General features: G+C 40.7%; 1 protein-coding gene across 1 annotated transcript; it reads right to left on the bottom strand.

Moving 5' to 3' along the window:
• Positions 1-753: 753 nt before the first annotated feature.
• Positions 754-12,983, bottom strand: tmem38a (transmembrane protein 38A). Its single transcript, XM_084066293.1, has 6 exons — positions 12,657-12,983; positions 7,892-8,048; positions 5,178-5,362; positions 4,224-4,311; positions 2,752-2,869; positions 754-2,320 (listed from the first exon to the last, which is right to left on the bottom strand). Exons 1-6 carry the CDS (start codon positions 12,778-12,780, stop codon positions 2,129-2,131), a joined length of 864 nt encoding a protein of 287 aa, XP_083922419.1. The 5' UTR covers positions 12,781-12,983; the 3' UTR covers positions 754-2,128.
• Positions 12,984-14,056: the final 1,073 nt, after the last annotated feature.

Here is a 14,056-nt window from a genome sequence, read left to right as displayed (position 1 = left end):
CAACATAATGGTAACTGCTTGTACTTATGTAATCATTTTTACCTCCTTATGATGCTAAAATGCTTGATATATTAATTGTAATATTACTCAATTTGTAAAAGTTATATCACATTGTTTCTCATGAAAGTAATATTATTATACCACTGTGCAGTGGTGGAAGAAGTAGGCCTACTGCCATTTTTTACTCAAGTAAAAGTATCAATACCACAATGTAGAAATATTCTGTTACAAGTAAAAGTCTGTGTTCAACAATTACTTAAGTAAGAGTACAAAAGTATTGGCATCAAAATATACTTTAAGTACCAAAAGTACTCATTATGCAGATTTCACAAGTTTGTCATGTATACAAATCTTATAGCATCTTATAGCAGAGCTACATACAAATCTTTTGAAAATAGCTGAGCTTGTAGATCGGATATTTGAAAATAGCCAAAGTGTAAAGGGTTGAGTATATTATATTTTGTAATATTATTCAACATTTTAAAATTAACTAGTAACTAAAGTTTTCAAATAATTGTAGTGTAGTACAATAAAATAAAATAAAAAAGTACAATATTTGTCTGTGAGATGTAGTGGAGTAGAAGTAGGATTGAGAATTGGAAATACTCCAGTAAAGTAAAAATACCTTTAAAAAAATACAGTATTTGAGTACATGTATTTAGTTACCACTGCCCCTGTGCCACCCGAGGGCCCGACTAGAACAGTTAGTTTCATAATGTTGGTGATGAAATGAAATGTGAATGCAACAGGACATGTTTTCAACATGACTTTATTCAAAGACATGGTGTTATTGTCTTTCTTCTCCAGTGTAAAAAGCAGCAATGTTTCTTCACATCTGTTGCTTTATTGACATTCTTTCTGATTTAGTGTCAGATTTTGTGCTTTTCTTCCAAAATATGTTCTGTTCAGAAATGAAACGTGAGTGGACAGACAGAAACCATCGATATCCGGTGGAGGAGGGCCGTATTTAGGCCAGAAGGCGTCCCAATTAAACCAGTGGTTCTCAAACATTTTCATGTCAAGGACCCCCAAATTGATATGCATTTGGCCTCGGACCCCCATTTGAAAATATTTTGTGACATATTGTCAAATCTGTCAAAAATAGCTGAAATATAAAGTGGTTAAACTGATTTTGACCCAATATTAAATAGTTTTGCCGGGGACCCCCTGGAACCCCCTCAGGGATCCCTGGGGGTCCCCGGACACCACTTTGAGAACCACCGTCCTAAACAATCCATGTTTCTTCCACAACATGGTTTACCACATATACTGATGCACTGATGAACAATAAATACACAAATAAATAAGTCAATATGAACAGTTTCATTCCAAAACAAGATGTATCCAGTGTGGGAAAACAAATGCTTTCTGACGGCATGTATTTAAATTATGAATTATTGTTAATACATATGTAAGTATTAAATCAGCCTTGCATCCTATAAAAAAAAACAGGTGGCGTAAGTGATTCTTTTGAATAGCTCTATATTCGTATGGTCTTTGCTATAAAGCGTTAGTTCAGTAACAGGGGTCTCTCACTCTCTCCAGCTCTTTAGTCAGAAAATAGATGTTCAAGTCAGAATACCAATTTCTTCCAATCACAAGAGGATACAGGATAAACAAGTGAAATTGGAAGTGATGACACAAATGAATGAGCAGGCTCATTTTAACTGGAACTGGAATTGAAGGAAATGAATGGTTTATCTCTCCTGATTGGCTGAAATTGGCAATCCATCTCACTAGCACTCTACTATCAGAATATAGAGCTTTAACCTTTTAACACATAACTTATGACCAAAAAAATATCACTTACAAATATTCTATAGTAGGATCTATATATGTTCATGGTAGCAGTCATTTTAGTCATTTTTTCCAATGGTGAATATCACATTTTGGTATGAAACGCTTCATTAGTACTGGCTGGCTCGATGTCTTCAATGTGTTGTTTATTTACAGAGTCCTCATACTGTAAAATATGCAGAAAGCACCATTTGTCCTGAATAGAAAGGGCCTCATTTGGTAAACATCAAACTTCCCCTGTTCCCTCGGTGAGGATCAGGAAAGCCCCTTCATGAGGGGAGGTCTCTCTCCTCTCGCTGGTGGTCTCATCTCAGGGGGGGAGGGTGGCGTTCTACTCTGCTTTCTTGGCCTTCCTCTTGCGAGTGCCTTCGGCCAGTTCCTCCTTGGTTTTGACAGGCGAGGACGGGGCGGCGTGGTGGTCCTCCTCACCTCCGCCCAGAGCAGAGCCGAAGAGCAGGTGGCACACCCACGACTCGATCAGGGCGAAGGGAGAGGCGTGGGAGTGGCGGGCGGTCAACACCACCTGGGAGAAGAAAGTGTGCCGGTTAAGAGACATTGATTGATCTGTGATGTGTTCCATTCAACAACAGAATAGCAGAGCCCTCTAGTGTCTCCATAATGAATCTGCTGTGGAAGCTATGGGATTTCCAGTTAACACAGACATCATTTTACTGGTTGAAATTGGTTAGTACCTACTGATGAAATCACACATTAGGTTTGTTTTTGTTTTTTATGACAACAGATATTATCTAAAAGTATGATATGAATATGACAGAGTATGTTCTCTAAAATGATTATAAACACATTATAAATTTCACCTTGATGTTAACAACTAACCACTCCCACCGAGTTGCTTGGTTGATTACAGTGTATACACATGTGCGTTGTGCGTGCATGTGTGAGTGTGTGTGGGTTCACTGATTATTATTAGATAAGCTTGGTGAAGGAGCTTACCTTGGATGTGATCATGAACAGTGTGAAGATGACAATGAGTAAGCTCTTGGACACAGGCAGGTAGTGAGCTTCCTGCAGGGTGAACAGTATGGCTCCATACAGGCTGGCTTTGGTAGGGCTGCAGAGACGGGACAAAATTCATGTTTAGCCTTTGTTGACAGTGACAGTGGAAAGAGAGACAGGAAATGCAGAGAGAGTAAGGGAATGGTATTCAGCTAATGGTTCGTTCGGCTAGGATTCGAACCAGGGGACTCGCTGATTGCATTGCATCCATGTGGTATGCACTATGCACCCTTGGCTATTGGCTATTGGCTCACGCCAGTGGAATATATTATTAACCAGAGCTCTATGTACAGTACCTGAATGTTGTAGCTAAGCTTGTTTTCTTATGAAAGGATTTTGACTTTGTGAGGTTGGCGCATGAGAGTGAACAGCAACAAATTAGTAATATTGATGAATGATTATTGGGTTACTGGGATTAAAGTTGTTGATGTAACAAATTGGTTGAAACAATTCTCACTTTGAGAATATTCTTCTTTTTTTTAGTACCACACGCCTAACATCCTTTTTCAACTGTTCTATTAAGATCACCATCATTTCCATCAAACAGGTCAATCAGATCAATTGGATGGCCTTTCATGTCAAAGCTAATCTTCAGTACACTATTTACCTTTCATTTCACTCCTTCTGCTGTAATCTAATAGCTAGAACAGTGTGTCAATGCAATTCCGTTTTTTTATAACAGCACAATGTCAACCATCAGTAACCCGTTTATCAATGTTGGAAAGTAACTAAGTACATTTACTCAAGTACTGTACTTAGGTACAATTTCGAGGTACCTTTATTTCACTTGAGTATTTCCATTTTTCAGTGCTTTATACTTCTATTCCACTACATCTCAGAGGTAACTTTGCAAATGTATTTTTATACTTCAGCTATTCAAAAATGGCAGATCTACAAGCTCACAACGTGATGCATTGTGATGCGTTGTGAACTTATAGTGGTATTGATACTTTTACTTAAGTAAGAAATCTGAGTATGTGTTTCACCACTTTGTCAACGCACTTCCATTTTTTACAACGGCACAATGTCAACCCTAATCATCAGTAGACTGTTTACCTTTAATCTCATTCCTCGTGCTGTTATCCAACATAAAAAGCTCCGACACGGTGTGTCAACCCACTTCCTTATAATGTGTTAATTGTACAAGTATTCATCTAGCATGGTGTCCTGGTAACTACAGTCTAGTCTTTGGTTTCACACGGCTTTAACAACCCTCCATGCTTGAGGAGACAGTGACAGATTTATTTACACATCAACAGTCATCGGGCCTTTGGGAGATTGACACACACACACACACACACACACACACACACACACACACACACACACACACACACACACACACACACACACACACACACACACACACACACACACACACACACACACACACACACACTTTTACTCACAATGACATGTTGAGGATTTCATTGGTCTCGGGTCTCCACACGCCACGCAGCAGCTGCTCGAAGTTGGATATGAGAGCCACTCCAGATCCTAGACGAGATGAAAATAGAAAGTGGAAATAATTAGGACAAAAACCCCTGCGTCTCGCATCACCGCTTTCATTTGGCTCTTGACTTTTTGGGCCCACTTTTCAAAATGGACCCGCAAGGATTCAGCGGGTGTGAAGCACCATTCTTCACAAATCTCACAACCCATAGGGCATTGTCGCAGCATTCACAAATCTCACAGACCATAGGGCATTGTCGCAGCATTCACAGATCTCCCAGAAGGGCCTTGAAAAACCTCCGCCTCCGGACTTGCATTTACGTACTCTTACAGTAGCTGACCTACTGTACCAGTGCTTTCCTCTCTGCTGTCCAAATAAAGACAAATAAATACCCCCCTTCTTTCCCTGTCTTTGAAGCTACAAGCCATGAATTTTATGTCCGTTGTCTCCCTCTCCTGACTGAGAGGTAATTGCAACGATGCCCAAACTACAATAAGGATAGTGGCACATTCTCAGTGGTTCTCAACCTGTGAGTCTTGGAGGGGGGTCCCCAGATGACAGTTAAGTAACAATTTAAGGACTGTATAAATCTTTTTAATAATAATAATAATAATTTAAAAAAAACATCAAACGTAATCAACAAACTATTCTATAAAAACTGGTCAAAAATTGGAACTTAACTGTGGAACCGAGTCAAACTAAATGTAATGCCTCAACTCCTAGAATTCCAAGTGCTTGTCAGGGTAGGGCAGGGCAGTTCAAATATGATTATTTTGGGCGGTCACGGCCTGAAAAGGTTGAGAACCACTGCTCTACCATACAGATTATTAAAACATAACATGAGATTCTTTAGAATAAGTCCCAGGTTGTAAGCTAAAACAGGGTACATAGGAGAACGGGAGACACTGACCTTTGACATAGCCGACGATGACCATGATGAAGATGCCATGGTGGTAGGCGTGGTGGGCGTGGTGGACACCTGCGGCGATCTTACGGCAGCGTACCACCTCCTTCAGGGCAACCAGCACCAGCTTGACGGGCAGGAACGCCACACATTTGTAGAAAAGGTTCAGAGGGCAGAAGAAGACCAGGTACCTGATGGTGTGTGTGTGTGGGACAGACAGAAACACTGTTTTAAACATCCCACTTCTTCACAGTGACATGTTGTTGTAGCCACCAATGGTGTAAAGTAACTAAGAACATTTACTCAAGTACTGTACTTAAGTACGATTTTGAGATATTTTTTACTTTACTGGAGTATTTCCAAATGTCAATACTTTTACTTCTACTCCACTACATCTCAGAGGCAAATATTATACTTTTACTCCACTACAATTATTTGAGAACTTAAGTTAGTGATTTAGATTATTATTATAAAACATACCATTTTGAATTCCGGACTTTTTCTATATTACAGTATTGATACTTTTACTTAAGTAAAATAATTTAGTACTTTTACCTCCAATATGGCCTGAAATATGTCTATTATTAACCACTTTAACCCTAGTTGACCCCCAGGGCTCTATACTAGGCCGCCTCCTTTTTTTGCGCGACACTAAATCTCTTTGCCAAAAATAGCCAATCTACAAGCTCTCAGTGAGTCTCAGCGAGGCGTGTTGTGAGCTTGTACATCTGCTATTTTGGCCAAATGTTCGTCCCAGAATAGGAACAATGTGGTTAATGTGCTTAAAGCACTAATCCGTAACATTCATGTCCTACCCAGGATTCAAACCCGGGCTCCCGCTCGAGCAATTTCTACTGCAGAGCTATAATGTTACGCCCATTTGCGGAAGTGAGATGGTACCCTTTGAGCTTAATAGAATTCAATAGAAGATCAGGGAGACCACCTCCAACCACCACAGATGTGTTAGTTAAATTGTATTAACATACTCTACCATACAGATTAAAATAACACATTTATTAAAAAAAATACTTATTTTCTATCAATTGCACACCCCATGAAGCCTTGAATCCATGGATTTATTTTTGTTTTTGTGGCATTCCTAAGCTAATAATTTGATTCCCGTCTCCTACCGGCTAATGTATCTGGTAGGAGACTACCGGATACACACCCATCAAACTCATCAAATTATTGGCTTAGGAATGCCACAAAAACAAAAATAAATCCATGAATTCAAAGCTTCATGGGGTGTGCAATTGATAGAAAATAAGTCATTTTTTGGGTGAACTCCTCCTTTAACAAAACATGTTATGGACTGCAGCTTTAACTTCGGTTTGTTCAGACCTACTGAGTTGAAGCTGCCACATTCTATCTTTCTCTGTGTGGATCAAGGCAGGAAATGAATTGTTTTGTCCTCTGGTCACAGTGTTATGGGAATGTATTATACCAGCGTAATACAGTAGTTTTTAGAATAGAGGAGAATCTCTGAAAGTCTAAATGGGGGTTGGTTCCTTGCCAAAGTGGTTGGCAGAGGAGATATATGGAGCAGCTGGAGACCAGGATGGCCAGCGGTCTGTTTATCTTTGCATGTACGTATATATTGTAGCCTCGTTTGAGGCGTCCTGGCTTATTCTGAGGAGTCATGTTTAAAGCTACAATCTGGGACTCATTGTAATGAATGAAACGTTAGCTGTCACTGTGTACAGCCAGCGCAGCGGCGCTGGAACCAGTTCAGATGCTGGATCTCCCTTCCAACACGTTGTGGGAAATTGGTCACAGAGGTTCTGAGGTTTGGACATTTCTTGTGACAGATTGTGTTTATATGCATGGTCACTCAGAGAGGTGTTTGTACCTCCAGGAGGTTGGCTTGTGAGCAGTGGTGGAAAGTAACTAAGAACATTTACTCAAGTACTGTACTTGAGTACAATTTTGAGGTATTTTTACTTTACTGGAGTATTTCCAATTTTCCGTACTTTTTCTTCTACTCCAGTACATCTCACAGGCACACTTTATACTTTTTACTCCACTACAATTATTCGAAAACTTTAGTTACTAGTTACTTTGAAGATTGTGATTATTACAAAACATACCATTAACCACTTCATATACATTTCCCTATTTACATTTACATTTTGATTACCGGACTTTTACCTAACAGAGTATTTCTTCATTGCAGTATTGATACTTTTACTTAAGTAAAAATTGTGAGTTACTGAATAAATAAAAATAAATAATAATAAAATAAAAAATACTGAATAAATCACGCCCGCCTTGAACATCTGAACAACTTCTGACCAATCACACAAGCCGAACTACTTCGGCTCATCAGAAGATCTCGATCGATGCAAGAACAGCTGAAATTAGTTCGAAGAGAGACCCATAAAAAGTTCTGGTGACATCATTTAGAAGTTATTGCCTATACCAAACAAACTTTGGCTGTTTGGACGGAGTAGCTTAACTCTCCATCGGGAGAAAGAGACAATAGACATAAATCGTATCGATCGTACATTAGCTTAGACACAGGCAACACAAAAGTAAATGACTCGCGCTAATATCCCATTCTGGTGAAGGACACAGACATCCGGAGCAACAACATTGAAACAAAAAGCTGTGAAGGTGAAACAACCTCTTAGCCAAATGTTCCATTAAGTTTTATAATGTACAAACTTGAAACTTTATCTCTTCCTCAGTGAAGGGCAAAGGCATTCTGTGAACTTTCTCACCAGACAGCTGAGGCCAGGAGGATGTGGCTGTTGTGTTGGAAATAGTCGAGGGGGCTGACACCGAGCATGATGTCTGCCAGGATGTAACTCCCGAAGCAGTAGAGCATGGCACACAGCCAGGACGCCACCGGACTCCGACGGGACACTTCCACAGCACCTTAATTGATTATTTAAAAAAAGAAAACGTTTCAATCAAATAATCAAAATTTGGTTGATTTGTAGATGTTCTACAAGCTCACATGTTCTACAAGCTCACATGTTCTACAAGCTGTTCTACAAGCTCACAACGCCTCACAAAGCGAGGCGTTTTGAGCCTGTAGATCTGCCATTTTCAAAAAGTTTGCCTCTATCTTATACTATTTGACAATTTGGCCAATGTTTGACCAGTTTTATAGTATAATTTGTTGATTACTTTTGATGCAGTAATGGTCTTTTTCTTTTCTTTCTTTTTGAGGTATTAAAAAGGTCTTAAAAGTCCTTAAATTGTCACTTCACTATCATCTGGGGACCCCCCAAGATCATGTCGGGGTCCCGACCCACAGGCTGAGAACCACTGTTGTAGATCACATATTAGATATTAAAGGTAGTATACATAATATACGATTATAGAGTGTGTGTTCAGTAACAGGGGTCTCCCTGTCTCTCCAGCTGTTTCAGTAAACAAAAATAAACCCATTTATCAGCTTCAGTTTGATAGTGTTCCAGTTCCAGTTTTGTCTGCTCACTGCTTTGTGTCATCACTTCCCAATTTAACTTGTTTATCCTGTATCCTGTATGAGTTCTCTCTCTTGATTGGATAAAATTGGTATCCAGGCATGAAAATGCATTTTCTGTTTAATAAAGAGCTGGAGGGACTGGGAATTAACACTCTATAGTAAACATTTACAATCTGAATCACTTACTGCTCCTTTAATCAAAAAAGTCAATAGACTAATTGCTAAGAAAATCATCAATAGCTACATACATCATAAACATTACCCAATGAAAGACTAAAACCACAACGTAGCAAATTCCTTTCCAATTAACTAAATGAAATCCCTATTTTATACATTCTGCCAAGTTTATTCCTTACGTGTGAGTTTTATCCATTTTACACCTGCTTTGTTTTATTCTGTTGAATTGTGTAAATAACGTTTGCTCTATTGACCCTGACCCTGATGGTGGGAGGGAGTGGAGGGCAGCAATCCAGGTGTCCGCTAGTCTGCACCCTCGCATCGCATCTATTGATAAGACATCTATTGATAAGGCATAGCCCGTTAGCCCTAAGCCTAAGGGAAGCCTACACTGTGAATGAAGAAAGCTTAATTCATAGTTCATCATTCGGTGTGCACACCCAATCTAACACACCCATTATTAATTAGATTAGGTGCAGCTGTGTTGCTTGGTCATTCTCATGCAGTCTGCCATGTTTTACACTGCTGTAGTTTTTAACCTGAACTGGAAAACAAACTACAAAATCAGGATTTCATCCCCCTTTATATGTGTTTACTTTACATTTTTGTCTTGTCACTCTCTTTAGGTATGAGAACATAAACAGGGCTGAACTATTTTATGATAGCGGTCCACTGTCATCAGAGGGACATTGCAGTGGAGACACAGGACAGAAAGATACTCAGGCAGGATAAGACTTCACGCCAGGGCAGTGTGACAGGGGTCTTTACAAATACTACAAAAGACACTACAGGAGATGAATGAAGGAAGAGAATATAAAGAGTTTGCTGTGATAAACATGCTGTCTTGTCTTGTGACAGTTACAGCAGTTGGTGAAGCTGTTGGTGCAGTTGGTGAAGCAGTTGGTGTGTGTGTGTGTGTGTGTGTGTGTGTGTGTGTGTGTGTGTGTGTGTGTGTGAGTGTGTGTGTGTGTGTGTGTGTGTGTGTGTGTGTGCGTGTGTGCGTGCGTGCGTGCGTGCGTGCGTGCGTGCGTGCGTGCGTGTGCATGCTTATCTCTACCCACACACGGTTGGTTGAGCATTTTGGTGCACACCCTGATAATGATATGCAACCATATCATCACCCAATATTGACTGAACCCAGACATGACCACAGCGTAAAAATAATAATAATAATTCACACCCTCTTGCCAAATTTTACAACAAGTAACATATTACTACACAGACTGTGAACATAAGTGTAGTCAAGAGCCTGGGTACTACAGATCCCCCAACAACAGGTGGGGGTATTGGGGTTGTGGTGCGATTAGCGCACGGTTCGAGTCGAGCAATCTGATCCTAAGGAATGTCACCCTATAAATACATGCAGCTTCCCTGCTTCTCCTGCCTTGCAACTGTTGGGCCCGACTTAAACTTTGACCCCTGTGCTCTCCCTCTCTCTCTCTCTCTCTCTCTCTCTCTCTCTCTCTGTCTTTCTGTCTGTCTGTCTGTCTCTCTCTTTCTGTGTTGCTAGTCCCATAGTTTGTTCTTTCTTAGTGCTATCCTTTGTTTTGTGTTGTTCTTTTTTCCTGTGCCTTGTGTTGGTCAGTGTTAATTTTATTGTTTGTTTTGGATAATCTTTATGTCTTGATTGCCTCTACTTATCTTATGTTTTGATTGGTTTAATCTCAGAAATTGATGCAGGTAGAATGATGGTTCTGTTTTGATCGTCTACTCCTGCACATTATCCACCCCAGCATCCATATTTTGGGGGAACACTATATAGACAAAAATAGCAGATCTACGAGCTCACAGCAACGGATCGGCTATTTTGATCTATTTGAGATTTGGTGAAAACAGAAGGGAAAAAAGGGTCCAAGCCAACTCTGGTCCAGTTTACTAACTCTCTAGAGGGTTTAAATTGTTACGTCCTGTGTAAAATGATCAAAGAAAAATGGTTTTCAATTAAGTGCTTTTTACATTCAATCTCTCTCTCTCTCTCTCTCTCTCTCTCTCTCTCTCTCTCTCTCTCTCTCTCTCTCTCTCTCTCTCTCTCTCTCTCTCTCTCTCTCTCTCTCTTCTCTCACTCTGCTCAACATCAAGCCCCTTAAGGCTTATTGATGTGTGGTGTGTTACACTGGAGTGAAGTGAACAGGAAACCACAGTGACATGTGGGTGAGCTCTTTGTGGAGACCAGGAGCTGCTCTTGCAAAGCAACAGGTTTCTCATTTGCAAAACAAATGGTCTCTTCAGTTGGTGCAGTGTGGATTATCAGTGTTTACATCAAAACATATGGAGCAACTAATGTGCACACAGCAAAATCCTGTTAAATTCCATTTATATGAAAATGTAGAAATGGAACCAATTGGATGTGGTTCCATTTGTACACTCTCTCAGTAAAACTATCACTAAGGACTGTGTGGTGACTGTAAGTGTGTTATTACAATGAATACATTAGATACAAAGTGTTGCAACGGTCACAGTTAACCGGGTGTGTTTATGTGTACAGAAAACAGTAATTTAACTCTGTGAGGGAGTCGAAATTATCAATTTGAGTCCAATTTGACTATTGCGAGAAAGGAAAAATATTGAGGAACATAAAAGGATTCACTGTCAGCAGAACACAACATGATGCTACAGCCATAAAGTGGGGTGCAGGGACCCCAGAGGCCCTTGAGGGGACCGCTGGGGTCAAAAAGAGAAACAGTTCAATTCTATTTAATTTTTCGGCTATATTCAAAAATAGCAGATCTACAATGTGCTGCAGCGCAGCACATTGTGAGCACAATGTAGCCCCCACAGTCAAATTAGCCACAACCGGTGTGCAACAGACCTGCCAATCGGGCTCAGCCCTATTGGCATGACTGGTAACACGTCGGACTGGCGAGTGGGAGCTTCGGGTTTAATCCCAGCTCACTGCGTTCCACTACACAAACTTACTTTTTGGAAAAGTTGTTTTCAAATGGCTTAGTATGTTGTTGGTGTATGTTTGTGTGTGCGTGTGTGCGTGTGTGTGCGTGTGTGTGTGTGTGTGTGTGTGTGTGTGTGTGTGTGTGTGTGTGTGTGTGTGTGTGTGTGTGTGTGTGTGTGTGTGTGTGTGCGTGTGTGCGTGCCTGTGTGCCTGTGTGCGTGTGTGCGCGTGTGCGCGTGTGTGTGGATGTGTGTGTGTGTGTGTGTGTGTGTGTGTGTGTGTGTGTGTGTGTGTGTGTGTGTGTGTGTGTGTGTGTGTGTGTGTGTGTGTTTGAGGCCCACTAACTTCTATTTAAGGCTCTTCTATTTATTCCCCAGCCTGAAGCTGTTGGTATGCACTGTCTGTCTATCAGATTTCATGCTGCTCCTCCAGCTCCCTTGGTTAGTTTTCAGAGGCAAATCATGAATAAAGGCCTTAAGTTTAAAAGCATTATATAATAAAGCTGGTTGAGATAATCCCCTGCAGTGACTGGTTGGCAAACACGTCTCTCATCTGTGGAAAGTAGTTCATGTTGCTACTAAGAGCCTAATGACTGCTAAAACAGGAGAAAAGATTTGATTGCCTTTTTTGGGAATATCATGATGGTCTACAACAGTAGTAGCCTGCTGCATAGGTTTTCCCTCGCGTGTGTGTGTTAATGGCAAATTAATTGAGCAATAACTAACACATTGAAATAGTGATTGATTGATTGATTGATTGATTGATTGATTGATTGAATACTTTATTAACAGTTTGTAAACAGTGCAGTGGTACGATTTTGTGTGAGAGATAAACATGACTAAACAATACATAGCCTTACACAATCAGTGTATCGAAACTAATGCAAATACAAGCCTGCTTATTATCATAGCAGGCAATTAAATGCTATAACATTTTCATGAAGAATGTCAGAAGACCAAAACACGAGGAAGAACTGCGCACTTACCGGGTTCATACTTGAGGTAGAGAATGGAGACGATATAATAAGCGACATCAAAAACTGGAAACATTCCCATTTTCGAGAAAGTGCCAGCCAGATCGCCCAGGTTGAGAGCTGCCAGGACTTCCATGGTGTTCACTCGGATCGGTTACACGTGTCGCATGTAGTGTTGTTGATAATTACAATGATATTGTCCCTGACTGACACTGTCCCCTGTTTCTCTCCGGCGTGCGTGTCGCCGCGGTGCACCCGTCGTCTTCTTCACCACCGGTCCTCCACAACCCTGACAGGCTGACACTCAAGCCTTCCTCCTATTAATACACCACACAGACATATACATCTGCACAGCCTTACATTCCTATTTATAGGCTATGTAGCCTACCACATCTGCATCATGGCGCCACACACTTTGCGCGCTGTCGCTTGGCTTGCCAACAACAAGAGCCGATCTGCAAGCGCGCAACTCTTGTTGTCGGCATGCGCCGCCGTCGTCATACGACGGACTTAATGTCATGATGCGTAATGTCACGACTGTCATGGATGAACTTCAACCTGGTGTTTGCACTTTTTCTTTTTTTGGCTCGTACATCTACAAAACGTTCGAATTTCAAATATAAAGTGCTTACCCTATTGCCACGGATGTTACACGTTTGTACGGGTCCTCAGAAGTATCCGTATCCTCCTCATTGTTCAACAGAAAGCATTTGAATCCGATCAGTGGCCATTTTTTCATAAAGTTATAATGTATCAGAGTGCAATACACCTCCCAACCGATAGGGTCACGTAGTTGACAGCACACGGTGAAAAGGGCCACCGATCGGATTAAAATGCCTTTTATTGAACAATACGGAATATACGGGTACTTCTGATGACCCGATCATATTTGTAACATCCTTGGACATGGGTTATGCACTTCATATTTAAACGTTGAACGTTTATGTAAATGTACAGGCTAAAAAGGGAAAACATGCAAACACTATGTTGAAGTTCATCCATGACATGTCATGATATCAGGGCTAAATGATGCGTTGCAGAGATCATGTGTTTTTATTATCTCGAATAGTAGCAGCCTACATTTCTGGTTTAGAAAACAACCAACACAGTTCTCTTCTCTGGCTATACGCGTGATAGCCTACTCCTACTGTATTTACACATTCACGTTCTGGATGCTGTGAGAATAAGATGCTTTCAGGTCGTTGCTGCATGCGGTGACAGACATACATTAGGAATTACATCCAATAAAAATCACTGTAATGAAATAATGAATAGTCATCCAATAGGCCGTTGTCTATCTTCCAGGCCATGAAAGAACTCACATCCGTCCATTAAAGGCGCAGAGTGCTTTCATTGAAGGTCTAAAATGCCAAGACCAATGTGCTCAAATCAATTAATAGCATTAGTAGCCT

Source organism: Gymnoscopelus microlampas (assembly GCF_963454915.1).
Source record: "Gymnoscopelus microlampas genome assembly, chromosome: 9".
NCBI classification, from domain to species: Eukaryota; Metazoa; Chordata; class Actinopteri; order Myctophiformes; family Myctophidae; genus Gymnoscopelus; species Gymnoscopelus microlampas.
This window is presented reverse-complemented; position numbering and strand designations above follow the sequence as displayed.

What these genes read in the sequence shown, in the direction of transcription:
- tmem38a (XM_084066293.1), bottom strand. Translation starts at nt 12,780, where the DNA reads ATGGAAGTCCTGGCAGCTCTCAACCTGGGCGATCTGGCTGGCACTTTC. An exon ending in CTCCTGGCCTCAGCTGTCTG is followed by an intron (nt 5,363 to 7,891) that starts GTGAGAAAGTTC and finishes ACACACCATCAG; the next exon opens with GTACCTGGTCTTCTTCTGCC. An exon ending in GAAATCCTCAACATGTCATT is followed by an intron (nt 2,870 to 4,223) that starts GTGAGTAAAAGT and finishes CCGTCTCTGCAG; the next exon opens with CCCTACCAAAGCCAGCCTGT.